Source organism: Cherax quadricarinatus, unplaced genomic scaffold (assembly GCF_038502225.1).
Source record: "Cherax quadricarinatus isolate ZL_2023a unplaced genomic scaffold, ASM3850222v1 Contig157, whole genome shotgun sequence".
NCBI classification, from domain to species: domain Eukaryota; kingdom Metazoa; phylum Arthropoda; class Malacostraca; order Decapoda; family Parastacidae; genus Cherax; species Cherax quadricarinatus.
This window is the reverse complement of record NW_027195183.1, coordinates 190,001-217,790: the sequence shown is the minus strand read 5'-3', so window position 1 is coordinate 217,790 and position 27,790 is coordinate 190,001. Positions and strand designations below refer to the sequence as shown.

Sequence of the window (27,790 nt, the reverse complement as noted above, 5' to 3'; positions counted from 1 at the left end):
TCCATCTCATACTTAATATACGATATTTAAAACAGTCCAGAGAGTTAAAATACACATACAGTACACTCATTATTTACCTTAAAATATGTGTAGTATTAATGTAGGAAGAGAGGTGAGTGGTATTTATTTGTAGGAAGTCAGTGTAGGTAGCTGGTAGGTGTAGCCCGCCTGGGCTACACCTACCGGCTACCTACACTTTGGCCCAGACCCATATTATTAGCATTGACATACCTTGTTCACTGAATTTAATCGTTTCTAACAACTACCTTTAGATGCCATCATAAACAAAGGGAGAAGTAATGAATAATTCATGCCGAAAATTGTAAACAAAAGCGGAGTGGGGGAGTGGCTGGGCCAGACGCAGATTCATACACGTTGTCCCTCTGCCCGGCTACCACACAGGTCCACAAATATTATTATCAGAGCACATACAAAATCAGCAGTAAATGCCAGACAACAAATTTGCACCAACTTAAGTTAGCAATTGAAATAGGCATTAAAAGCACAATAAAAAGTAAGATACACACAGAGTACATGTACACTTATTACTTACCTTAAAATATTAATATTAATGTGTGAGAGGTGAGTGGCAGGGTGTTTACTGAATAAAACCAGAATGGCACACCATCATCCTCTAACTTAGCACTTAACCCTTTGAGGGTTTCGGACGTATTAGTACGGCTTACTACCCAGGGTTTTTGACGTACTAGTACGCCTAAATTCTAGCGCCCTCAAATCTAGTGGGAGAAAGCTGGTAGGCCTTCATATGAAAGAATGGGTCTATGTGGTCAGTGTGCACAGTCTAAAAAAAATCTTGCAGCACACAGTGCATAATGAGAAAAAAAAAACTTTGACCATTTTTTTAGAATAAATCAGCGACTTTGCAGTGTATTTTCGTATGGTATTTATTGTTGTATTCTAGTTTTCTTGGTCTCATTTTATAGAATGGAAGACATATTACAGAAATTGAGATGATTTTGACTGGTTTTACAATGAAAGGTACCTTGATTTTGAGCTCAAAGTAGCAGAAATGTTCGATTTTTACCAAATTTCGAAAGTAAACAAATCGTGCCAAGCGTGCAATACACGTCAACTGGTGAGTCTAATATTCTTTCACAAGTGCACCAATAATATTTATACCATTTTTTACACTAATGCAGTAGTCTGCATAACAGTAAATCTTATATTTTTTTTTGAGAATAAAAATTCAAAGTGGAAAGCAAAAGAATATAAGAGGGGCCTTGAGACGTGACTAATGACAAGAGGAAATGTCATTTTAGTGCCAGGAATGTCTTTCTTGTTTATTCTGGACCCTATTCGGAAATTGGCATCTTTTGAAATTTGTGTGAAATTGGCAAAATTGCTAAATTCTGACCACTGTACTGGATAGTTGAATTTCATAAATAGGTGGTTTCTTGCACCCATTCGATAGAAAAAATGGAGTTCTAGCGAAATAGTCATGTTTTTGTCGACTAGTACAGTGGAATTGGCCGAAAATGGGGCTCAAAGTGGGCAAAATCGGCGATGCGTAAACATCGCCGAGACCGCTAACTTTGCGAGAGCATAATTCCATAAGTTTTCTATCAAATTTCAAACTTTTGGTGTCTTTATGATCGGGAAAAGATTCTCTATCTTTTCATAAGAGAAAATAATTTTTTTTTTTTTTTTAAATTTGGCCGACCCTGAGAACGAGTTTCGGAGAGGGCCTGTCGACCCTCAAAGGGTTAAAGCAAAAGTCTTACGACATCTCTTTTTATCACAGCTAAGCTTAGACACCATCATCAATGAGAGCCAACTAGTTAACGAAAGAGTAAACGAGAGAGAGGACGAGATACAGAGTTCGGACAATGTAAGAACATAAACTGAACAGGTAGTGAGTGATCACTTGGTCAGGCGAGATAAATGCGTATTAATATGTGTCTACTTTTAGTTCATTCACATACGTTTGTAAGAGTTTGTAAAACATTTACCTCAATATTTTTTTAGTATAATAATAATTACCTCACAATACAAATACTGCACTCTTACATTGTGTACAAGTTAGGACAGAATAAACAAACAGCAACACACCATTTTTAGAGTGAATGAAGATAATAATAATAATAATAATATTATTATTATTATTATTATTATTATTATTATTATTATAAAAATCACTAAACCCACAAGGGTTGTGAATTGCTATATATAGAGTAAAGGCATACGAAAAGAATATTTTTCTACAGATCCCCCAGTTTGACTAGAGAAAACGTAACTCTTCCGACACTACCTACACAGCTGCTTTGTAAACAGATCTCATATTTACATCAATTTTTATTTTGTGAGTGTATGTATCATGTTTATATGCTATGTAACGGGTTTCATATATAATTTTGTGGAAAATATTATAGATGGATTAATGAAAATGCCTATATTAATGTAAAATAAGACATTTAGTGTGCCCAAGAGTGATTATTATTACGTAGTGTTGGCGTCATGAGTAGAGAGAGACTTAGCGATTTTAATGTGTACCTGCACACCAGCACAGTGTGTAAGTATATATTTAGGTACAGGTACACATAAGTATAATTATCAGAGTACATATAAAATACACAGTAACTTTAAAACACTTGAAATTTTGGAAAGTTTCCTGACATAATAGATGTGGTCACGGAGAATGTAAACAAACTAGTGGGGGGCGCCGTTTTTGAAAGACCGCTTGCCGTATAGCAAATTTTGGTCATAATTTGACATCACTGTATTAGCAGAACGCCGTAAAGCGGGGCCCTACTGTATATGTATGTATGTGTATATATATATATATATATATACATGTATATATATATATATTTTCAACAAGTCGGTCGTCTCCCACCGAGGCAGGGTGACCCAAAAAAAAAGAAAGAAAATCCCCAAAAAGAAAATACTTACATCATCATTCAACACTTTCACCACACACACACATTATCACTGCTTTTGCAGAGGTGCTCAGAATACAACAGTTTAGAAGCATATACGTATAGAGATACACAACATATCCCTCCAAACTGCCAATATCCCAAACCCCTCCTTTAAAGTGCAGGCATTGTACTTCCCATTTCCAGGACTCAAGTCCGACTATATGAAAATAACCGGTTTCCCTGAATCCCTTCACTAAATATTACCCTGCTCACACTCCAACAGATCGTCAGGTCCCAAGTATCATTCGTCTCCATTCACTCCTATCTAACACGCTCATGCACGCTTGCTGGAAGTCCAAGCCCCTCACCCACAAAACCTCCTTTACCCCCTCTTTCCAACCCTTTCGAGGATGACCCCTACCCCTCTTTCCAACCCTTTCGAGGATGACCCCTACCCCTCTTTCCTTCCCCTATAGATTTATATGCTTTCCATGTCATTCTACTTTGATCCATTCTCTCTAAATGACCAAACCACCTCAACAACCCCTCTTCTGCCCTCTGACTAATGCTTTTATTAACTCCACACCTTCTCCTATATATATTATATATATATATAAATATATATATATATATATGTATATATGATATAGTATGTAGTATATATATATGATAAAGTATGCCTTGGTGGGAATCGGCCATATATATATATATATATATATCCTAGGTAGTATTTTGGTAAACAGCAACCACCCAGGGAGGTACTACCGTCCTGCCAAGTGAGTGCACAACGAAAACCTGTAATTGTTTTACATGATGGTAGGATTGCTGGTGTCCATTTTTCTGTCTCATAAACATGCAAGGTTTCAGGTACATCTTGCTACTTCTACTTACACTTAGGTCACACTACACATACATGTACAAGCATATATATACACACCCCTTTGGGTTTTCTTCTATTTTCTTTCTAGTTCTTGTTCTTGTTTATTTCCTCTTCCCTCCATGAGGAAGTGGAACAGAATTCTTCCTCTGTAAGCCATGCGTGTTGTAAGAGGGGACTAAAATGCCGGGAGCAAGGGGCTAGTAACCCCTTCTCCTGTATATATTACTAAATGTAAAAGGAGAAACTTTCGTTTTTCCTTTTGGGCCACCCCGCCTCGGTGGGATACGGCCGGTGTGTTGAAAGAAAGAAAGAAAAAGATATATATATATATATATATACAGTGGACCCCCGGTTAACGAACTTTTTTCATTCCAGTAGTATGTTCAGGTGCCAGTACTGACCGAATTTTTTCCCATAAGGAATATTGTGAAGTAGATTAGTCCATTTCAGACCCCCAAACATACACGTACAAACGCACTTACATAAATACACTTACATCATTAGTATATATGTATATATGTATATATGTATATATGTAGGTAGTAGGTTGGTAGACAGCAACCACCCAGGGAAGTACTACCGTCCTGCCAGATGACTGTGAAACAAAAACCTGTAACTGTTTTGCATGATGGTAGGATTGCTGGTTTCTTTTTCTGTCTCATAAACACGCTAAGATAACAGGGATATCTTGCTTCTCCTACTTACACTTTGGTCACACTTCACAGACACGTACATGCATATATACATGTATATATATACATACATCTAGGTTTTTCTCCTTTTTCTAAATAGCTCTTGTTCTTTTTTATTTCTTCTATTGTCCATGGGGAAGTGGAAAAGAATCTTTCCTCCGTAAGCCATGCGTGTCGTATGAGGCGACTAAAATGCCGGGAGCAATGGGCTAGTAACCCCTTCTCCTGTATACATTTACTAAAAAAGAGAAGAAGAAAAACTTTATAAAACTGGGTTGCTTAAATGTGCGTGGATGTAGTGCGGATGACAAGAAACAGATGATTGCTGATGTTATGAATGAAAAGAAGTTGGATGTCTTGGCCCTAAGCGAAACAAAGCTGAAGGGGGTAGGAGAGTTTCAGTGGGGGGAAATAAATGGGATTAAATCTGGAGTATCTGAGAGAGTTAGAGCAAAGGAAGGGGTAGCAGTAATGTTAAATGATCAGTTATGGAAGGAGAAAAGAGAATATGAATGTGTAAATTCAAGAATTATGTGGATTAAAGTAAAGGTTGGATGCGAGAAGTGGGTCATAATAAGCGTGTATGCACCTGGAGAAGAGAGGAATGCAGAGGAGAGAGAGAGATTTTGGGAGATGTTAAGTGAATGTATAGGAGCCTTTGAACCAAGTGAGAGAGTAATTGTGGTAGGGGACCTGAATGCTAAAGTAGGAGAAACTTTTAGAGAGGGTGTGGTAGGTAAGTTTGGGGTGCCAGGTGTAAATGATAATGGGAGCCCTTTGATTGAACTTTGTATAGAAAGGGGTTTAGTTATAGGTAATACATATTTTAAGAAAAAGAGGATAAATAAGTATACACGATATGATGTAGGGCGAAATGACAGTAGTTTGTTGGATTATGTATTGGTAGATAAAAGACTGTTGAGTAGACTTCAGGATGTACATGTTTATAGAGGGGCCACAGATATATCAGATCACTTTCTAGTTGTAGCTACACTGAGAGTAAAAGGTAGATGGGATACAAGGAGAATAGAAGCATCAGGGAAGAGAGAGGTGAAGGTTTATAAACTAAAAGAGGAGGCAGTTAGGGTAAGATATAAACAGCTATTGGAGGATAGATGGGCTAATGAGAGCATAGGCAATGGGGTCGAAGAGGTATGGGGTAGGTTTAAAAATGTAGTGTTAGAGTGTTCAGCAGAAGTTTGTGGTTACAGGAAAGTGGGTGCAGGAGGGAAGAGGAGCGATTGGTGGAATGATGATGTAAAGAGAGTAGTAAGGGAGAAAAAGTTAGCATATGAGAAGTTTTTACAAAGTAGAAGTGATGCAAGGAGGGAAGAGTATATGGAGAAAAAGAGAGAAGTTAAGAGAGTGGTGAAGCAATGTAAAAAGAGAGCAAATGAGAGAGTGGGTGAGATGTTATCAACAAATTTTGTTGAAAATAAGAAAAAGTTTTGGAGTGAGATTAACAAGTTAAGAAAGCCTAGAGAACAAATGGATTTGTCAGTTAAAAATAGGAGAGGAGAGTTATTAAATGGAGAGTTAGAGGTATTGGGAAGATGGAGGGAATATTTTGAGGAATTGTTAAATGTTGATGAAGATAGGGAAGCTGTGATTTCGTGTATAGGGCAAGGAGGAATAACATCTTGTAGGAGTGAGGAAGAGCCAGTTGTGAGTGTGGGGGAAGTTCGTGAGGCAGTAGGTAAAATGAAAGGGGGTAAGGCAGCCGGGATTGATGGGATAAAGATAGAAATGTTAAAAGCAGGTGGGGATATAGTTTTGGAGTGGTTGGTGCAATTATTTAATAAATGTATGGAAGAGGGTAAGGTACCTAGGGATTGGCAGAGAGCATGCATAGTTCCTTTGTATAAAGGCAAAGGGGATAAAAGAGAGTGCAAAAATTATAGGGGGATAAGTCTGTTGAGTGTACCTGGTAAAGTGTATGGTAGGGTTATAATTGAAAGAATTAAGAGTAAGACGGAGAATAGGATAGCAGATGAACAAGGAGGCTTTAGGAAAGGTAGGGGGTGTGTGGACCAGGTGTTTACAGTGAAACATATAAGTGAACAGTATTTAGATAAGGCTAAAGAGGTCTTTGTGGCATTTATGGATTTGGAAAAGGCGTATGACAGGGTGGATAGGGGGGCAATGTGGCAGATGTTGCAAGTGTATGGTGTAGGAGGTAGGTTACTGAAAGCAGTGAAGAGTTTTTACGAGGATAGTGAGGCTCAAGTTCGAGTATGTAGGAAAGAGGGAAATTTTTTCCCAGTAAAAGTAGGCCTTAGACAAGGATGTGTGATGTCACCGTGGTTGTTTAATATATTTATAGATGGGGTTGTAAGAGAAGTAAATGCGAGGGTCTTGGCAAGAGGCGTGGAGTTAAAAGATAAAGAATCACACACAAAGTGGGAGTTGTCACAGCTGCTCTTTGCTGATGACACTGTGCTCTTGGGAGATTCTGAAGAGAAGTTGCAGAGATTGGTGGATGAATTTGGTAGGGTGTGCAAAAGAAGAAAATTAAAGGTGAATACAGGAAAGAGTAAGGTTATGAGGATAACAAAAAGATTAGGTGATGAAAGATTGAATATCAGATTGGAGGGAGAGAGTGTGGAGGAGGTGAACGTATTCAGATATTTGGGAGTGGACGTGTCAGCGGATGGGTCTATGAAAGATGAGGTGAATCATAGAATTGATGAGGGAAAAAGAGTGAGTGGTGCACTTAGGAGTCTGTGGAGACAAAGAACTTTGTCCTTGGAGGCAAAGAGGGGAATGTATGAGAGTATAGTTTTACCAACGCTCTTATATGGGTGTGAAGCGTGGGTGATGAATGTTGCAGCGAGGAGAAGGCTGGAGGCAGTGGAGATGTCATGTCTGAGGGCACGGTGTGGTGTGAATATAATGCAGAGAATTCGTAGTTTGGAAGTTAGGAGGAGGTGCGGGATTACCAAAACTGTTGTCCAGAGGGCTGAGGAAGGGTTGTTGAGGTGGTTCGGACATGTAGAGAGAATGGAGCGAAACAGAATGACTTCAAGAGTGTATCAGTCTGTAGTGGAAGGAAGGCGGGGTAGGGGTCGGCCTAGGAAGGGTTGGAGGGAGGGGGTAAAGGAGGTTTTGTGTGCGAGGGGCTTGGACTTCCAGCAGGCATGCGTGAGCATGTTTGATAGGAGTGAATGGAGACAAATGGTTTTTAATACTTGACGTGCTGTTGGAGTGTGAGCAAAGTAACATTTATGAAGGGATTCAGGGAAACCGGCAGGCCGGACTTGAGTCCTGGAGATGGGAAGTACAGTGCCTGCACTCTGAAGGAGGGGTGTTAATGTTGCAGTTTAAAAACTGTAGTGTAAAGCACCCTTCTGGCAAGACAGTGATGGAGTGAATGATGGCGAAAGTTTTTCTTTTTCGGGCCACCCTGCCTTGGTGGGAATCGGCCAGTGTGATAATAAATAATAATAAAATAAAATATATATATATGTATATATATATATGTATATATATTGGTGCCTCATTGTGTGCCCTCCGGAAAAAGAATGGCGGAATCAAGCTCATTGCAGTGGGTAGCACCCTTCGGCGCCTAGTTGCCAAGGCCACAGTAAGAAGGGCGAGTCAAGAGGCTGCTGCAATGCTGAAACCAACTCAGCTCGGTTTCGGCATTCAACAGGGCTGTGAAGCAGCTGCCCACGCAGCACGTGTATATATCAAAAACATGTCCGATGAAAAAGCCTTGGTCAAATTGGACTTTGCCAACGCTTTCAACTCAGTCAGAAGGGACGCTGCTCTCCAAGCAGTTTATAGAAACTTCCCTTCCCTTTATCCCTTCATAGAATTGTTTTATAGTGTGACTTCCAAACTATTGTTTGGGGGCCATGAAATTGTCTCGTGTGAGGGCGTGCAACAGGAGGACCCTCTCGCCCTCTTTCTATTCTGTTTGGTCATCAAGGAAGTCACAGAAGCACTCTCCAGCAAACTCAATATCTGGTTCCTGGATGATGGTACCCTAGCTGGCACAACAGAATCTCTCCTAGAGGACATCAGTAAAATTAAAGACATGGGAGAAAGCCTGGGCCTTTCTTTAAACACCACCAAATGTGAAATAGTTTCTATCAATCAACAGATGATCCAGAATATTAGTGCCGTTTTACCAGGAGCATGAGCCATTGATCCAGCCAATAGCACTCTCCTTGGTGCTCCTCTTGGGTCCAATGCCATCGATCTGATTCTAGAAAAAAAAGTCTCAGACCTCCGAACGATGGAAAGCAGGATGAAAGACATTGACACACACATGATGCCTTCTACCTACTCACCAGGTGCCTGTCAATCCCAAAACTTACCTACTTTCTGAGATGCTCCCCAGCCTTCAGCAGTCCAAAACTCAAGGAATATGACACTCTCCTAAAGACCATGCTAGAGTGTGTATTGAATCTTTCCCTTGAAGATGGACAGTGGTTGCAAGCCTCACTTCCGGTCCGGCTTGGGGGGCTAGGAGTACGCAGATCCTCCCAGATTGCTCTACCAGCTTTCCTAGCCTCTTCCATAGCATCAAACGAGTTGATAAGACAAAGTCTTCCTGATAACCTCAGTGACTCAGCAGGAATACAGGACCCTAGCTATGCCAATGCCATCACTGAATGGGAGACTCTTGTTGCTCCAGCACCAAACCCTAGTGCAGCACTGGCTCACAGTCAAGCTGGGATGGCCCGATCACTGAAAAGGTGCTTGCCAACATGCTCAGGGCTGCAACATCAGATAGCGAGACGGCCCGTCTCCAGGCTGTGAGCGCACCTCACTCCGGGGACTTCCTCCAACAAGTTACCATATCGGCAATGGGAACGCGACTTGACTCTACGACCCTCTGTATTGCAGTGGCTTTGCACCTTGCTGCCCCAATTTATACAGAATGTATGTGTATTTGCGGCGAAGCGCAAGGAGACCAATATGGTCTACATGTCTTAACTGTTCCAAAACCAAGGGCTGGCATGCAAGCCACAGTGAGGTCAACGACATCATAAAGAGAACCCTTGCCACAGCTGGATGCCCAGCCGAGAGGGAGCCCCGATCACTAGCAGCCAACAATACCCACAACCCAGCAAACCGCCCCGATGGGATCACAATCTATCCTTGGAAGAATGGCAAGCTCTAATCATGGGACTATACCTGTGTCCACACTGGCTGACACCTACATCCATCACAGTGTTGGGCGACAGGGAGGAGTACAAGATCAGCAAGTACAGGAACATAAGCCAACAGTATCAGTTTGTCCCAGTGGGATCAGAGACCTTGGGATCATGGGGAAAAATGCCACATGCTTCCTTAAAGAATTGGGTTCCAGACTCATTGACACCAGGGACCCAAGGGCAACCACTTTCTTTAATACATTGTACCATTGTATTCATGTTTGTGTTTTTCTGCAAATGTATTCTGTTTATTAATAAATGTTCACATAGAATATAAAATATAGGGGATGGTAGAAGAAAATATTCAAACAGCTCCGGGGAGGACCTTGAGTTTTCCCTGAGGTACGTTTGTCTTCTCTGAGGATGAGGGTCCCCATTCCAGCTGTAGAGGTGGTACTTTTCTTAGGTAGTAGGTTGGTAGACAGCAACCGCCCAGGGAGGTACTACCGTCCTGCCAAATGAGTGTAAAACGAAAGCCTGTAATTGTTTTACATGATGGTAGGATTGCTGGTGTCCATTTTTCTGTCTCATAAACATGCAAGGTTTCAGGTACGTCTTGCTACTTCTCCTTACACTTAGGTCACACTACACATACCTGTACAAGCATATATATATACACACCCCTCTGGGTTTTCTTCTATTTTCTTACTAGTTCTTGTTCTTGTTTATTTCCTCTTATCTCCATGGGGAAGTGGAACAGAATTCTTCCTCTGTAAGCTATGTGTGTTGTAAGAGGCGACTAAAATGCCAGGAGCAAGGGGCTAGTAACCCCTTCTCCTGTATAAATTATTAAATTTAAAATGAAAAACTTTCGTTTTTCTTTTTGGGTAACCCTGCCTTGGTGGGATACGGCCAGTTTGTTGAAAAAAGAAAAAGAAATATATGTATACAGACTCTCCTTACTTAGCGACGTACTCGTTTACCGACGACTCGGACTTACAACGGGCTTTCTGACCAGTATGCATATTTAAATAATATATATTAGAGCTGATTTCCTCTATTCTGTTTATTACAATATACAGTATACTACTGTATAAACATTTAAAAATATACCAGAAATGTTATAAATGGTGCAAAGGTGACATTAAAACAATATCAAAGATGGTTGACACAAACCCACTACCATTATAGTATTCTCCTCGGTGACAAATTCGTTTACTGATGTGGTCTTAGGAACAGAACTCCATCATTAAGTGAGGAGAGGCGGTATGCAGTGGAACCCAGGTTTTCGTCTTTAATCTGTTCCAGAAGGTCGGTCGAAAACCGATTTGTACGAAAACTGAAGTAATGTTTCCCATAAGAAATAATGTAAATCCAATTAATTCATTCCAGACACCCAAAAATATTAACAAAAAATATGTTTTATAGAGAATAACTATAATTTTTCATACAGAAAACAATGAGAAATAAATACAGTGGACCCCCGCATAACGATCACCTCCGAATGCGACCAATTATGTAAGTGTATTTATGTAAGTGCGTTTGTACGTGTATGTTTGGGGTCAGAAATGGACTAATCTACTTCACAATATTCCTTATGGGAACAAATTCGGTCAATACTGGCACCTGAACATACTTCTGGAGTGAAAAAAATATCATTAACCGGGGGTCCACTGTATAATTGACTAATGAAATGGATAAATAAACATTTAACCTCACTTTTACCTTTATTGAAGACTGCTTAGCTCTTCCATGTGGTCGTTCACCAACTCGTCCACGTCCTGGCCACTCACCCCCAATCCCACGGACTTCCCCAAAGACACAGTAGATTCCACAACAAGCGTAAGATGATCAGGGCAGCCTCAAACCCTTCTGGCTCAGTGAATGAGTAACAAAGGCAGACTGAGTCACGAACATATGAGCTGCCACGTCCCTCAGGCAGGTGGACGCATCTAGTACAGACGATTTCCGAGCAGATGTGTGAAAACGGGGAAAATTTCTCCGAAAAAAGTGGTTGAAGACTGAATTGTATGATAACTGGACCGGACGAAAACTGGGGTTCCACTGTATTTACGCTACTGTGTTGTTCACAATTTACATAAACGACATAGATGAGGGAATAAATAGTGACATAAGAAAATTTGCTGATGACACCAAAATAGGCCGTCCAATTCATTCTAATGAGGACACTAAAGCACTCCAGGATGATTTGAATAGACTGATGCAATGGTCGGAGAAGTGGCAGATGCAGTTTAATACTGACAAATGCAAAGTTCTAAATGTTGGACAGTTAAATAACCATGCCACATATAAACTAAATAATGTTGATCTCAATACTACTGATTGGGAAAAGGATTTAGGAGTTCTGGTTAGCAGTAATCTAAAACCAAGACAACAGTGCATTAGTGTTCACAATAAGCTAACAGAATTTTTGGCTTCATATCTAGAAGTATAAATAATAGAAGTCCTCCGGTTGTTCTTCAACTCTGTATATCCTTGGTTAGGCCTCATTTATACTATGCTGCTCAGTTCTGGTCACCGTATTACAGAATGGATATAAATGCTCTGGAAAACTTACAGAGGAGGATGACAAAGATGATCCCATGTATCAGAAATCTTCCATATGAGGATAGACTGCGGGCCCTGAATCTGCACTCTCTCGAAAGGCGTAGAATTAGGGGGGATATGATCGAGGTGTATAAATGGAAAACAGGAATAAATAAAGGGGATGTAAATAGCGTGCTGAAAATTTCCAGCCAAGACAGGACTCGCAGCAGTGGTTTCAAGTTGGAAAAATTCAGATTCAGGAAGGATATAGGAAAGCACTGGTTTGGTAATAGAGTCATGGATGAGTGGAACAAACTTCCGAGTACAGTTATTCAGGCTAAAACGTTGTGTAGTTTTAAAAATAGGTTAGATAAATACATGAGTGGGTGTGGGTGGGTGTGAGTTGGACCTGACTAGCTTGTGCTGCTGGATCTGGTGCCGTGCTCCATCCTTGAGTGGAGGTGACCTGACTGGGTGGGTCATTGGGCTAATCGGGGGGGGGGGGGCATGGACCTGCTCCGCATGGGTCAGTAGGCCTGTTGCAGTGTTCCTTCTTTCTTATGTTCTTATATGCTGTACGTGTGCCAACTGTAAAATTTTTTTTGCACTTTACAAGAACTATCCAGATACAGTGTATATTATACATTTCTTTTTCTACAAAGATACTGTACAGTATATGCATTGTGAACTATATATAATAAATATGAGCTTACCATCTAGAGCTACTCGTTAATGTTTGAAATTACATGAAACTTCTGGAGAGAATATTCCTTTTACTTTTCCTTAGTATTTGTATGAATGAGTATTCCCAAACAGTATGCATACCAAAATTTCAGACTTGTGTAGAAAGCCTAAAATTATGGCCTAAGAAAGGTTGGAGGGAGGGGGTAAGTAAGGTTTTGTATGCAAGGGGCTTGGACTTCGGGCAAGCATGCATGAGTGTGTTAGATAAGAGCAAGTGGAGACAAGTGGTTTTTATGACTCAGTGTGCTGTTGGAGTGTGAGCAAGTTAACATTTATGAAGGGATTCAGAGAAACTGGCAGGCTGGACTTGAGTCCTGGAGGCGGGAAGTACAGTGCCTGCACTCAGTAGGAAGGGTGTTGATAAGTTGCAGTTTTATAACTGTAGTGTAGGCACACCTCTGGCAAGACAGTGATGGAGTGAATGATGATGAAAATGTTTCCTTATTTTTTTTTTAGTTATCCTGCCTTGGCGGGAAACGGCTGATGTGTTAATAAAAAAATAAAAAAAAAAATTGTGGAACCTAATCAGAACTAATCCTTTCAGGGTTGACAGGCCCTCTCAAGAGACTTGTTCTCAGGGTCGCCCAAATTTCAAAAAAAAAAAAAAATCTTATGAAAAGATAGAGAATCCTTTCCCGATCACAATGACACCAAAAGTATGAAATTTGATGGAAAACTTACGGAATTATGCTCTCGCGAAGTTAGCGGTCTCGACGATGTTTACGCATCGGCGATTTTGCCCACTTTGAGCCCTATTTTCGGCCAATTCCAGTGTGCTTGTCGACAAAAATCATAGCTATTTTGCTAGAACTACATTTTTTCTATCGAATGAGTATGAGAAACCACCCATTTACCGATTTCAACTATCCAATAAAGTGGTCAGAATTTAACAATTTTGCCATTTTCACACAACATGACTCAAGAAATCGTAATGACACGATTGCAAACAGCGGGTTCAATCCCGGCTGGGGGTATGGTTTAATTTCACACAAATTTCAAAAGATTCCAATTTCCGAATAGGGTCCAGAATAAACAAGAAAGACATTACTGGCACTAAAATAACATTTCCTCTGTTCATTAGTCACGTCCCCACTCCCCTCTTACATTCTTTTGCTTTCCACTTTGAATTTTTATTCTCACAAAAAAATAGAAGATTTACTGTTATGCAGATTACTGAATTAGTGTAGAAATGGTATAAATAATATCAGCGCACTTGTAAAAGAATATTAGACTCACCAGTTGACGTGTATTGGACGCTTAGCATGATTTGTTTACTTTTGGACTTTGGTAAAAATCGAACATTTCTGCTACTTTGAGCTCAATTTCAAGATACTTTTCATTGTAAAACCAGTCAAAATCATCTCAATTTCTGTAATATGTCTTTCATTCTATAAAATGAGACCAGGAAAACTAGAATACAACAATAAATACCATACGAAAATACAGTGAAAAGTCTCTGTTTTGATCCAAAAACACGGTCAAGTTTTTTTTTTCTCATTACGCACTATGTGCTGCAGGATTTTTTTTTATACCACGCACACTGACCACATAGACCCATTCTTTCATATGTAGGCCTACCAGCTTTCTCTCATTAGATTTGAGGGCGCTAGAATTTAGGCGTACTAGTACGTCAAAAACCCTGGTGCGTAAGCCATACTAGTTCAGCCGAAACCCTGAAAGGGTTAAAAAAAATCACAAAATGCTTTATGGTTACACAATATAGCCCTAATACATTGTAAGTGGATTCTGTATTCATGCAGTGGGTATGATAGTTACACAAGTGGTGGGCCTCCTGCTGCCCAGAAATTGAAGGTGCTGTTGAAGGGCTGGCCAGTGCTCATCCAGATCCACATAGCTGACCCCAGCTGGTTACCGCTTGTCCAGTAAGCACTTTTAGCATGGCCTGGTGGAAGAATTACACTTTATTATGTTTAGTGGTGACAGTGATAGATTATTGCTACAGCTCTAACATAAATGTTCAAAATTTAAGCATTTCTTATTTCAGTAGTTTTGCACCTTTGACAGATTTATCACTGTACATGATATTATTGTAAGTACAGTGGACCCCCGCATAGCGACCTTAATCAGTGCAAGAGGGCTGGCTGTTATGCGAAATGTTCGGTATGCGAATGAATTTTCCCCATAAGAAATAATGGAAATCAAATTAATCCGTGCAAGACACCCAAAAGTATGAAAAAAAAATTTTTACCACATGAAATGTTAATTTTAATACACACAAACTGAAAAAGGCATGCACAATTACATGACACTTACTTTTATTGAAGATCTGGTGATGATTGATGGGATGGGAGGAGGGGAGAGAGAGTGTTAGTGTTTAGAAGGGGAATCCCCTTCCATTAAGACTTGAGGTGTCGAGTCCTTTTCTGGGGTTACTTCCCTTCTTCTTTTAATGCCACTAGGACCAGCTTCAGAGTCACTGGACTTCTTTCGCACAACATATCTGTCCATAGTGGCTTGTACCTCTCGTTCCTTTATGACTTCCCTAAAGTGTTTCACAACATTGTCAGTGTAATAGTCACCAGCACGGCTTGCAATAGCTGTGTGAGGGTGATTTTCATCCATGAAGGTTTGCACTTCTAGCCACTTTGTAGTAGGCAATTTCTTCAATTTCTCTCTCCCCTCCTTTGAACCAGTTTCCTCAGGTCTGGCCTCTTGCTGTTGAAGTTGATCTATCAGCTCATCAGTGGTTAGTTCTTCATTGTCCTCCTCCACCAACTCTTCCACATCATCCCCACTAACCTCCAACCCTAAGGACTTTCCCAATGCCACAATGGATTCCTCAACTGGCATAATCCTCTCAGGGTTAGCCTCAAACCCTTCAAAATCCCTTTTGTCTACACATTCTGGCCACAGTTTCTTCCAAGCAGAGTTCAAGGTCTTCTTAGTCACTCCCTCCCAAGCCTTACCTATAAGGTTTATACAATTGAGGATATTAAAGTGATCTCTCCAAAAGTCTCTTAGAGTCAGTTGAGTTTCTGAGGTCACTACAAAGCACCTTTCAAACAGAGCTTTTGTGTACAGTTTTTTGAAGTTTGCAATAACCTGCTGGTCCATGGGCTGCAGGAGAGGAGTGGTATTAGGAGGCAAAAACTTCACCTTAATGAATTTCATGTCCCCATAAAGTCGCTCTGCCACGTCTGTAGGATGACCAGGGGCATTGTCTAACACCAGGAGGCACTTAAGTTCTAATTTCTTTTCAGTTAGGTAATCTTTCACATTGGGGGCAAATGCATGGTGTAACCAGTCATAGAAAAAGTCCCTAGTGACCCATGCCTTACTGTTTGCCCTCCACAGCACACACAAATTCTCCTTGAGGACATTCTTTTGCCTGAACGGTCTGGGAGTTTCAGAGTGATACACTAATAAAGGCTTCACTTTGCAATCACCAGTAGCATTGGAACACATCAACAGAGTAAGCCTGTCTTTCATAGGCTTATGTCCTGGGAGTGCCTTTTCCTCCTGAGTAATGTAGGTCCTGCTTGGCATTTTCTTCCAGAACAGGCCTGTTTCATCACAATTAAACACTTGTTCAGGTTTCAGTCCTTCACTGTCTATGTACTCCTTGAATTCCTGCACATATTTTTCAGCTGCTTTGTGATCCGAACTGGCAGCCTCACCATGCCTTATCACACTATGTATGCCACTACGCTTCTTAAATCTCTCAAACCAACCTTTGCTGGCCTTAAATTCACTCACATCATCACTAGTTGCAGGCATTTTTTTAATTAAATCCTCATGCAACTTCCTAGCCTTTTCGCTTATGATCGCTTGAGAAACGCTATCTCCTGCTAGCTGTTTTTCATTTATCCACACCAATAAGAGTCTCTCAACATCTTCCATCACTTGCGATCTCTGTTTCGAAAACACAGTTAAACCTTTGGCAAGAACAGCTTCCTTGATTGCCTTTCTGTTGCCCACAATAGTAGAGATGGTTGATTTGGGTTTCTTGTACAACCTGACCAGGTCGGCGACACGCACTCCACTTTCATACTTATCAATGATCTCTTTCTTCATCTCTATTGGAATTCTCACCCTTATTGCTGTAGGGTTGGAACTAGAAGCTTTCTTGGGGCCCATGGTCACTTATTTTCCAGATAAAGCACCGAAAACACTGTAATAATACAAAATATTCCGATTGTATGCTTGGATGTTACCGCGGAGGCTGGCTGGTAAACAATGCCACCGGCGGAACATACGAGACTGGCTCAGGCCGCACATTGGACGCGTCTCGGACGAAGGGCGGTGAGCGGGTTTTTGGGCGGTATGCGAGGCAAAATTTTAGCGATCAAAGCGTCCGGTATGCGGATTGTACGGTATGCAATGCGTACGGTATGCGGGGGTCCACTGTATAAAGGTAATGATATATTGTACAGCATAATGTCCAAAATGATTACAGTACCAGTCATTGCAACATAATTTTATTTTTTTTCAAAAAGTTGGCCGTCTCCCACCGAGGCAGGGTGACCCAAAAAGAAAGAAAACCCCCAAAAAGAAAATACTTTCATCATCATTCAACACTTTCACCACACTCACACATAATCACTATTTTTGCAGAGGTGCTTAGAATACAACAATTTAGAAGCATATGCTCACCATTAGCTTTAAGGAATTCATCGATTTGTTGTGTTTCTTCAAGTCTCTCAAAGCTGAGGAGCTCCATACCAATGGTGTGGCAGTACTCATAGGCCAGGAACCAGTTCAGCTGTGGTGAGTAGGGTGACGCATTTGAGATAAAGTACCGAGAATCTGCCACCTCCACCGTCTGTATCCGCTGCTGACCTGGGTATTGAGGCAAAAGAGGTTCAGGTATATGCAGGGAAGGAAGCTATGTGGTTTATAATGTAAATTTAAGAGAAATTTCCCTGCTGAGAAAGCAGGGCTATTTTGGAAGCATCAAAAACTTGCATTAACAAGCAAGAAAAAAATACAGCTGGTTTTAAGGCAGCTAAGGTACTCTTCATCTTGCTTCTCTATGCACATGCAGCAGGTGACTTTAAGTGCATGCTAATGCTAGTTAATAATATGCAATGCTCTCACTTAAAGTGCATGCCTATATTAGTTAATGATATGCAGTGCTCTCACCTCGCATACTGAGTATTCATGGTTCGATTCCCAGCCAGGTGGAAACATTGGGCATGTTTTCTTACACCTGCTGTCCCTGTTCACCTAGCAAACAAGGAGGTACCTGGGCGTTAGTCTACTGGTGTGGGTCGCATTCTGGGGAACAAAATTAAAGGACCCCAGTGGAAATAAGACAGACAGTCCTTGATGATGCACTGATTTTCTTGGGTTATCCTGGGTTGCTAATTCTCTGGGGTAAAAAATCTGAACAAAATCTTACCTTTCTCATCTCTTAGTCCTCATACTTTAAAATGTCAACCCGAAACCTGTTCGCCTGTTTTTTATTCCTGCAGTCAGGATGTACTTGGTGAGAACCTTTCATTCCTGTATTCATCCTCAAAATTTGCCATCTGTGGACATAAGTGTAAAGATTGTGTTTTTAACACTCATTATGGCATCTCTGATACAGCTATTAGATCGAGGAGTTAAGATATTTAAGTGCCACTACACATGCAAGGTAATCACAGCAATTTATTACAACTCTGAGACTGTTATATTAGAATTCTGGCAGAAATTAAACATTACAGATGTACTTGTGCACAAAAAAAGTGTCAAGAACTGCCCCCTACCATAAATGCAGTCCCAGCAGACACAGAATACGACCTCGTTTATATTTCCTAATATACAGGGCCTCAAGTCATCCACCAACAAAATGCCCTTCCTCAGTGGACTTCTAGAGGGGTCATATGTGATGTTTGCAGCCTTCACAGAGACCCACACAAAAGATCGCTTTGACACCGAAATAAGGATAAATGGGTACAGCCTTTTCAGATGCGACAGAAAGAACAGGCAACAAGGAGGGGTTGGCCTGTATGTCAGAGTCGCTCATCTGCACAGAGATGCTGAACACAAATGATGTAGTTGAAGTTCAAACAAAGATCAAGAGCCAGAACCTAGTCATAGTGGTTGTACATAAGCCACCATATGAAACCTCCCAACAGTTAAAGGAACAGCTACTGAAAATTTATTACTGTCTGGAAAGCCTCCTAGCCCCATCCCCGAACATCGTACTGCTTGGTGATTTCAGCCTTAGGCATATAAAATGGAATAATGTAGCAAATAACATTATAGCAGAAACAATCCCTGGAGGCAGTGCAGATAAAAAGTCACACGCACATGAGCTGCTAAATCTCTACAACAAACATACCCTAAGTCAGTAGATAGTGGAGCCAACAAGACTGGAAAACACACTTTACCTTATTTTCACAATGAGGACCTGGTAAGACACATAATATAAAAAATGACTAATTCTGATCACAGTCTAATCGAAGTTCAGACTTACATGCACAGGGGTCCTGACCAGCAAAATGCACATAGCTGTGAGAGTGTCTTCACCAAATACAACTTCAACAAGAACATCAACTGGGATCAGGTGAACCATGTCTTAAATGAAGCATATTGGGAAGATATCTTAAATAACATGGATCCAAACAGTACCTTGAAAGGATCAACTTCCTGACAGCTGAAGTATATTCAAGGCATATTTCCCTAAGAAAGAAGAAGGAAACTGGAGGGAGAAAGATGCTCCCTCTACAGAAGACAACGAAGAATTACTGAGCTCCTCAAGAACGCTAGATTTTTTGATACATGGAAGGAAGCACTGGCCAGTGAAGTGGAAAGTATTGAGCTTAGGTTAAAGGATTCATGCAGGATCCAGGAAAGACAGGAGAACCTAAAAGCAATTAGTGAAATTGAAAGAAATTCGAAATATTTCTTTTCATTTACAAAAAACAAGGCAAAAACCACATCTAGTATTGGGCCCTTACTCAGACAAGATGGGACTTAAACAGAAATGAGTGAGATACTGAAATCTCAGTACGACTCTTTGTCTACAATAAGTTTATTCAGGTATACACAAATACAGTTACATAGATTATCATACATAGCAGCATATGTGTGTAGAACCTAGGATAACCCCAAAAAAGTCAGATAGGGTGACTTATTTCCATTGGAGTCCTTTGGAACCTAGGATAACCCAAAAAAAAATGTCACTAATCAGTCTAAAGATCGACAATATAAATGATTTTTTTCATGAATGATCCTCAAAACTCCGTCAATGTATGCCAAATTTCTGGCATTGCCTTAACTCCACTCTACTCTGAGAAAGTCATTGACAACATGCCCATGCACTCAGCCTCAGGCCCAGACTCGTGGAACTCTGTATCGATTAGGAACTGCAAGAAACCCCTTTTGCATGCCCTAAGTATACTATGGAGAAGGAGCTTAGACATGGGTGAAATACCACAGCCACTAAAATTAACGGACATAGCTCCTACTCCATAAAGTTGGCAGCAATAGCTGCCAACTTTATGGAGTAGCACGATTGCAAACCACTTGGATTCCCAAAAACTGCACAATCCGGGACAACATGGGTTCAGAGCAGGTCACCCGTGCCTCTCGCAACTACTGGATCACTATGATATGGTTTTGGATGCACTGGAAGACAACAGAATGCAGATGTAATATACATAGACCTCGCAAAGGCTTTTAACAAGTGTGATCATGGTGTAATAGCGTACAAAATATGTGCTAAAGTGATAACTGGCAAAGTGAGAAGGTGATCTTCAACTTTCTAACCAATCAAATACAAGAGTAGTGGTAAACAGTTTTTTTTATATTTTTTTCGGAAACGTTTCGCCTGCACAACAAGCTTCTTCAGTTGAATACAGGCAAATACAACATTGAAGACAGTAGAGGCAATTTTGACGTGACCAGTCTGTCACCCTTGGTAAGAGGTGGTCAGCCAAGTCTTTAGTTAGTTGTGCCGCATGAGCTGCAGGTTTATTTTGCAACCCATGCTTATCCTGTAAGCAGTAGCGCAATAAAACGGGATTACAGAGGTCACAATGAGTCTTTGTCAGACCCCACTGGGCATTGTTACATTGATAGAAAGGAATATTAGTCATTTCATATTTTACAATTACTTCGTATAGTTGTTGTACACAGCACAGTAAGTAATACAATCTCAAAAAATTGCTTTCGTATTACAACTAAAGAAATAAAAACACAAAAAACATTGGTCATAGCTGGACTGCAATCTCCATTAAAACAGTCTGTCCATCTAGTCGATGCAAAAAGTGGATATAACCTTAAGATTTTGGATATCATTAGCAATGAGGTGTTTGGCTGTATCCTGTTAGGTTTGCATGGAGGCGTCTCTGAAAGGTAGATGTTTGACTACTAAGACATATTGCTCCAGTGTATCTCCTTGTCTCTGTCCACACACTTTGCATTTTATGTCATTGACAACTCCATACAATGCCGTACTGCCAGAGTTACTTATAGCCTACCCTTAGTCAAGTGATTCACGTGTCTTATTCATCAACTTGTCGGTAGACCATCAATATGATACCCATGTTCTTACCTCCCACCAGAGAAACCAGTAGGGGTAGCACAGCTCCCAGCACTAGTACAGACATCTTGCTGCTCTCCCACTGCTATACTGAACACTGTCACACCCGCACCTAAGCGAGAACAGCAGGGTAATGAGTTTGGAGGTGCGTGTGTGGTACCCGCCAGTCGCTCTCTCATTGTTGCTGCCTAGCCAGGTTACTCTCTCCTACTCCCCCTCCTCCATCTTCTTCCTCTCGTCTTCTCCCTCCTCATCCTCCCAGCTTCTCCCTCTTCGTCCTCCTCCTCCCGTCTTCTCTCTTTTCTTCCAATTCTCGTCATGACCCCCACACACGCATGCGCGCGCGCACACACACACACACACACACACACACACACACACCACACACACACACACACACACACACACACACACACACACACACACACATTCAAGCACTGCACCGTGCGCCCATACTGGAGTATGCACACACACACACAAACACACACAAACACACACAAACGCACACAAACACACACACACACACACACACACACACACACACACACACACACACACACACACACACACACACACACACACACACACACACACACACACACACACACACACACACACACACACACACACACCTGGACAGACTGGACACCTGGTCCAGCAAATGGCTTCTCGAATTTAATCCTGCCAAATGCAAAGTCATTAAGATAGGGGAAGGGCACAGAAGACCACAGACAGAGTATAGGCTAGGTGGCCAAAGACTGCAAACCTCACTCAAGGAGAAAGATCTTGGGGTGAGTATAACACCGAGCATGTCTCCGGAAGCACACATCAATCAGATAACTGCTGCAGCATATGGGCGCCTGGCAAACCTGAGAACAGCATTCCGATACCTTAGTAAGGAATCATTCAAGACACTGTACACCGTGTATGTCAGGCCCATACTGGAGTATGCAGCACCTGTTTGGAACCCGCACTTGATAAAGCACGTCAAGAAACTAGAGAAAGTACAAAGGTTTGCGACAAGGTTAGTTCCAGAGCTAAGGGGAATGTCCTATGAAGAAAGATTAAGGGAAATCGGCCTGACGACACTGGAGGACAGGAGGGTCAGGGGAGACATGATAACGACATATAAAATACTGCGTGGAATAGACAAGGTGGACAAAGACAGGATGTTCCAGGTAGGGGACACAGAAACAAGAGGCCACAATTGGAAGTTGAAGACACAAATGAGTCAGAGAGATAGTAGGAAGCATTTCTTCAGTCATAGAGTTGTAAGGCAGTGGAATAGCCTAGAAAATGACGTAGTGGAGGCAGGAACCATACACAGTTTTAAGACGAGGTTTGATAAAGCTCATGGAGTGGGGAGAGAGAGGGCCCAGTAGCAACCGGTGAAGAGGCGGGGTCAGGAGCTAAGACTCGACCCCTGCAACCACAAATAGGTGAGTACTCATACACACACACACACTCATACACACACACTCATATACACTCATACACACACACACACACACACACACACACACACACACACACACACACACACACACACACACACACACAGTTGGAAGCTGAAGACACAGATGAATCACAGGGATGTTAGGAAGTATTTCTTCAGCCACAGAGTAGTCAGTAAGTGGAATAGTTTGGGAAGCGATGTAGTGGAGGCAGGATCCATACATAGCTTTAAGCAGAGGTATGATAAAGCTCACGGCTCAGGGAGAGTGACCTAGTAGCGATCAGTGAAGAGGCGGGGCCAGGAGCTCGGACTCGACCCCCGCAACCTCAACTAGGTGAGTACAACTAGGTGAGTACACACACACACACACACACACACACACACACACACACACACACACACACACACACACACACACACACACACACACACGGGAACAGTCTATAGTTTTAAGGCTAGGTATGATAGAGCTCATGGAGCAGGGAGAGAGAGGACCTAGTAGCAATCAGCGAAGAGGCGGGGCCAGGAGCTGTGAATCGACCCCTGCAACCACAAATAGGTGAGTACAAATAGGTGAGTACACACACACACACACGTCTAATCGACATGTGCCTAGGACCAAATGGTAACATTCACACACACACACACACACACACACACACACACACACACACACACACACACACACACACACACACACACACACACACACACACACACCTTTTGGGGTACCACAGGGGCCAGTTCTGGGTCCGGTGCTGTTTCTAGTATATGTGAATGATATGACAGAAGGGATAGATTCAAAAGTGTTCCTGTTTGCAGACGATGTGAAGCAATGAGAAGAATACAAATGCGTGGACGAGGATCAGGTAAGCCTGTAAGGAGATCTTGACAGGCTGCACGCCTGGTCCGACAAATGGCTCCTGGAGTTTAACCTCAGCAAGTACAAAGTCATGAAGTTTGGAGAAGGACAAAGAAGACTGCAGACGAAATACAGCCTAGGAGGTCAAAGGTTGCAAAAACTTATTTAATGAAAAGGATCTTGGGGTGATCATTATACCGAGCACATCTCCCGAGGCGCACATCTACCAAATAACTGCTGCAGCATACGGGCGCCTGGCAAACCTAAGGAGTCTTTCAAGACACTGTACACCGTATACATTAGGCCCGTATTGGGGTATGCAGCACCAGTATGGAACCCACATCTGGTCATAAATGACAAGAAATTAAGAGAAAGTGAAAAGGTTTTGTAACAAGACTAGTCCCGGAACTAAGGAGGAGAGGTTAAGGGAAATCAACCTGACGACACTGGAGGACAGGATGGCTAGAGGGGACATGAGATCGACATATAAAATACTGAAAGGATTTGACAAGGTGGATAGGGCTCGAATGTTTCAGAAGTGGGATACAGGAACAAGGAGCCACAGCTGGAAGCCGAAAACTCAGATGAGTCATAGGGATGTTAGGAAGTATTTCTCTATCCTTAGAGTTATCAGGAAGTAGAACAGTCTGGAGAGTGATGTAGTGGAGGCAAATTCCATACATAGCTTTAGGAAGAGGTATATAATAATTAAGCTCGCGGAGCAGGGAGAGTGACTTACTATCGACCTGTGAAGAGGCGGGGCCAGGAGCTCTGACTCGACCCCTGCAACCACATATAGGTGAGTACACACACGCGCATACAAATAAAAGCTAATGGGAAATGGAAATACGTTATCAAAATGTTGAATGTACGAGCTGGTGGGTGGGCGAGCGGGCGGGAGGGCGGGTAGGTTTGTGGGCGTGGTGGTTAAGAGGCTGGAGGCATGATGTGACTCACAGCACCAACTTCTTGCCCTTCTCAACCTCCCTCATCTTCCTCGTTTCCTATGTCCCCCCCCCCCCCACACACACACTCAGCACAGAGTGACATGTCATCCATATCCTCCACTGTGGTGGTTCCTGCTACTGCTAAGCTAAACTAGGCTAGTTATATTGGAGTGGACTAAGCAAACTTGATTAGTTTGTGTAATTGATAATGGACGACATAAATCACTCGGTTTGTGGAAGATATACGTACAGTTACAACTTTTATTAAAGGAAACATTTTGCCATAGCGGCAAAATGTCCTAATACAGAGACGTCTAAGAAAGGAGCGCTCTTCTCAGATGTGTCTATATTAGGACTAATGGAACGTTCTTGAATCTTAGTTTGTAGGTGATACCTGAAGCCTTTATGAGGCACGTGCAGTCGACAGGCTCTAAACCAAACATATTGAGTTGACATCACCACCAGTGTTGTTACATCCGCTTGTCCTTTAAGGGAGAAGTCCGGGAGGAAGGGTAATTGTTTGGTGAGGTTACGTCAGGTCACAAGTACAGTTAAGCAACCTCCCCACGCTAAATATACCTTTCGCTTTCTATAGCTTGTACGAATACATGTGTCTATTTCTAAACGACTTGAGACTAAAGTTAGATATTAGTTATTTTAATCTAGGTTATTCTATTAACCAAATTACATAAATGTTGTGTGCGTCTTAATGAGGTTTAAAGCTGAACGACTACATGGGTGTTCGTCAGGCTGCAGTCAAAAATACTTTAATCACAAAAAAATTAGACTCATATATTCAATGAGAGACGTGTGTGTGTGTGTGTGTGTGTGTGTGTGTGTGTGTGTGTGTGTGTGTTTGTGTTTGTGTGTGTGTGTGTGTGTGTTTTTGCGATATTGTCTTTTACGGCTTCTGGGCCCAAGTGCAACCCATCCTCGTAAAATTTAAAGTCGATTGTTAACATACTGTTTTTAGCAGATTTCTCAATTTAGAGTAGGCTTGTTTAGGTTAGATTGTCTTCTATTAAAAAAAATAACCAGTTATAACATATCAGAATGAATTGAAATAGACGTAGGTACTCAAAAATATGAAACACGAACAGAGAACGGGAATCCACCAAGCGCACATTTAAATATACAAGCAGATAATTCTCTGTTTAAGATTCGCTAACAGTCACATATCTTACTGTCTTGGCCGCAGTGAATTACTGATTTTAATGAGGACGATGGAGTGCAACTCGTTACATACACAAAAGAATTCACGTACAGTGTACCTACACTACTCTCAGTGTGTTCCACTCTCCTCGTGCTGAAGTTCCTATTGTATCTAACTTGGGTGTTGTTCCCATTTATTCCTTCAACTCGGCCCCTCACATGTGTGTTCCCCCGTCCTGGCTGTTGGTGTAGCCAGGACGAGGGGCTACATTGTTGTGTGTGGTGCTACTATGTCTCCTTTGATTCCTGTAAGTGTGAGTTTTATCAGATAATAAAGTCCTTTATTTTCAAAACTCAATAGCCTGGTAGAAAACCTTTAAAACTTATCAAAACTTTCGTGTTTGATGGAAATGTTGGTTCTAAGCGGGAGCTGCATGCTCTGGTATTGGTATAATAGGTGTGATACATATTGTGCTGAATATTTTAGGTTCCTGAAAGCCGTAATTGAATATATCATTATAATATATGCCACTGGCGTTTTCCTGTAGTTAGCTGCGACGGATAGATTCGTGTTGATAGCCACCCACGGGTTTCTGGCACTAGCAGCTGCTCTCCAGGCGGGTGTATTATATTTCCGCTCCAGGCTATCAAGTTATATTTATTGGTATTCAAGTCAAATATCAAATAGTCATTTTTAACCCTTTCTTGTAATTTGTCCGCGTTCTTTAATTTTTGACCCTCTTTTTTTTTTTTAAGAACAAAACTCACAATAACGTAGCTGGAACTATTGACAAGTAACTCACAGTTTAGAAAGAAAACTTGAGACAGCATTTTTGTCCGTCCTGGATCATTGTCTCTAGTCAGAGAGAGAGAGAGAGAGCAAGAAAATGGGAGGGAGGAGGAGGAGGAGAGGGAGAAGGAGAAGGGCACGGCAGTCACAAGACAGGTCAAGTGAAGAAGTAAGGAGAAAGCTAGACAATAAGACATGTGAAAAGAATACCAAGAAATCATGTCATAGAAAGAGGTGAGTAAATAAGCTAAGGTCGCATTAGTTCCACATAATCCTCAAGGATCATATGCTAACCAATCTCTGTATGTAGGTTGTCCAAGTATATAGTGAATAGCGTGGATCTGAGAACTCATCATTAGGGAACTCCCCTTGTTACTCTTGCCCAACATGTCGTGCCTTCTTCCGTTATCGTGCTTTATATTTTCTTAGATATATTTTATACATTTCGATTACTTTTCAGATTACCTCAGCCAGTCTTTGCGAATTAGATGATCGGCTGTTTGAAGCAAGTCGTAAACTTAAAAGTACTAGTTTATATTAAATAGTTTACTAATTTTTTTTTCGATATCCACTCTGTCGTTATTACCTTATGGGTGAAGATTGAGACACTTGCAAAATATGGGAATCTTTATTGAAGAAACGTTTCGCCACACAGTGGCTTCAATAAAGATTCCCATATGTTGCAAAAAGTGTCTCAATCTTCAACTAGTCGGTTTTAAACCGTTTATCACAATTACCTTATGAGTTACTGAACTTGTAAAGCCAAAGAATCGAAGAGAATGATGATACTGAAGAGGAAGGTCACTTGGGTTACAGTTGTCAAGTGACCTCCAAACTACCTCGTATTCTTCGTGTAGACTGTAGAAGAAATGTACGGTATTTAATTCCTCCGGACGTAAGCCAGCATCACTGACCATCGCTTTCCTCTGCAACAGAAGGAAATAAGGAAATAGCTATGCTGTAAAATAGGATATTGCAGTGATTTGGATAAAGTAGTGGCCTTGAGCGCGTGTGGGACGTCTCCACAACTTCTCCAGGAAATACTAGAAATTCCTTCCATAACAAACAGGCGCATTACTTACTAGCGAGAGTTTTACCGTGTTTTGTTCGCCATGTGAGAAATTATAGCTCTTACATTCATAATAAACTTTGGACTTAATATGTGTTTTAAAGTGTATTGATCTCGGCCGTTTTGTATAGCCTACTTGACAAGTTTTTCGAAGGATCTCCAATCGAATTTGA

At 41.4% G+C, this 27,790-nt stretch overlaps 2 protein-coding genes across 5 annotated transcripts in view; one reads left to right on the top strand and one right to left on the bottom strand.

The window, feature by feature from the left end:
* LOC128686624 (C-type lectin 37Db-like) overlaps positions 1–21,519 on the bottom strand; it is a 35,818-nt gene extending 14,299 nt beyond the window's left edge. For 2 of the 4 annotated variants that reach the window (XR_008406673.2, XM_053773582.2), the window contains exons 1-3: positions 21,354–21,519; positions 17,462–17,647; positions 14,624–14,750 (exon numbers count right to left, since the gene is read on the bottom strand). Coding sequence is in view for 3 of the 4 variants with exons in the window: in XM_053773582.2 (XP_053629557.1) it covers positions 14,624–14,750; positions 17,462–17,647; positions 21,354–21,408 (368 nt within the window). In the remaining variant the exon portion in view is untranslated. The remainder of the gene's footprint in view (positions 1–14,623; positions 14,751–17,461; positions 17,648–21,353) is intronic. The other 2 variants (XM_053773585.2, XM_053773584.2) reach the window with 2 other exon arrangements.
* The window catches only part of LOC128686064 (cytosolic carboxypeptidase 1-like), a 224,920-nt gene that overhangs the window by 70,502 nt on the left and 126,628 nt on the right, over positions 1–27,790 (top strand). The window lies entirely within an intron of this gene.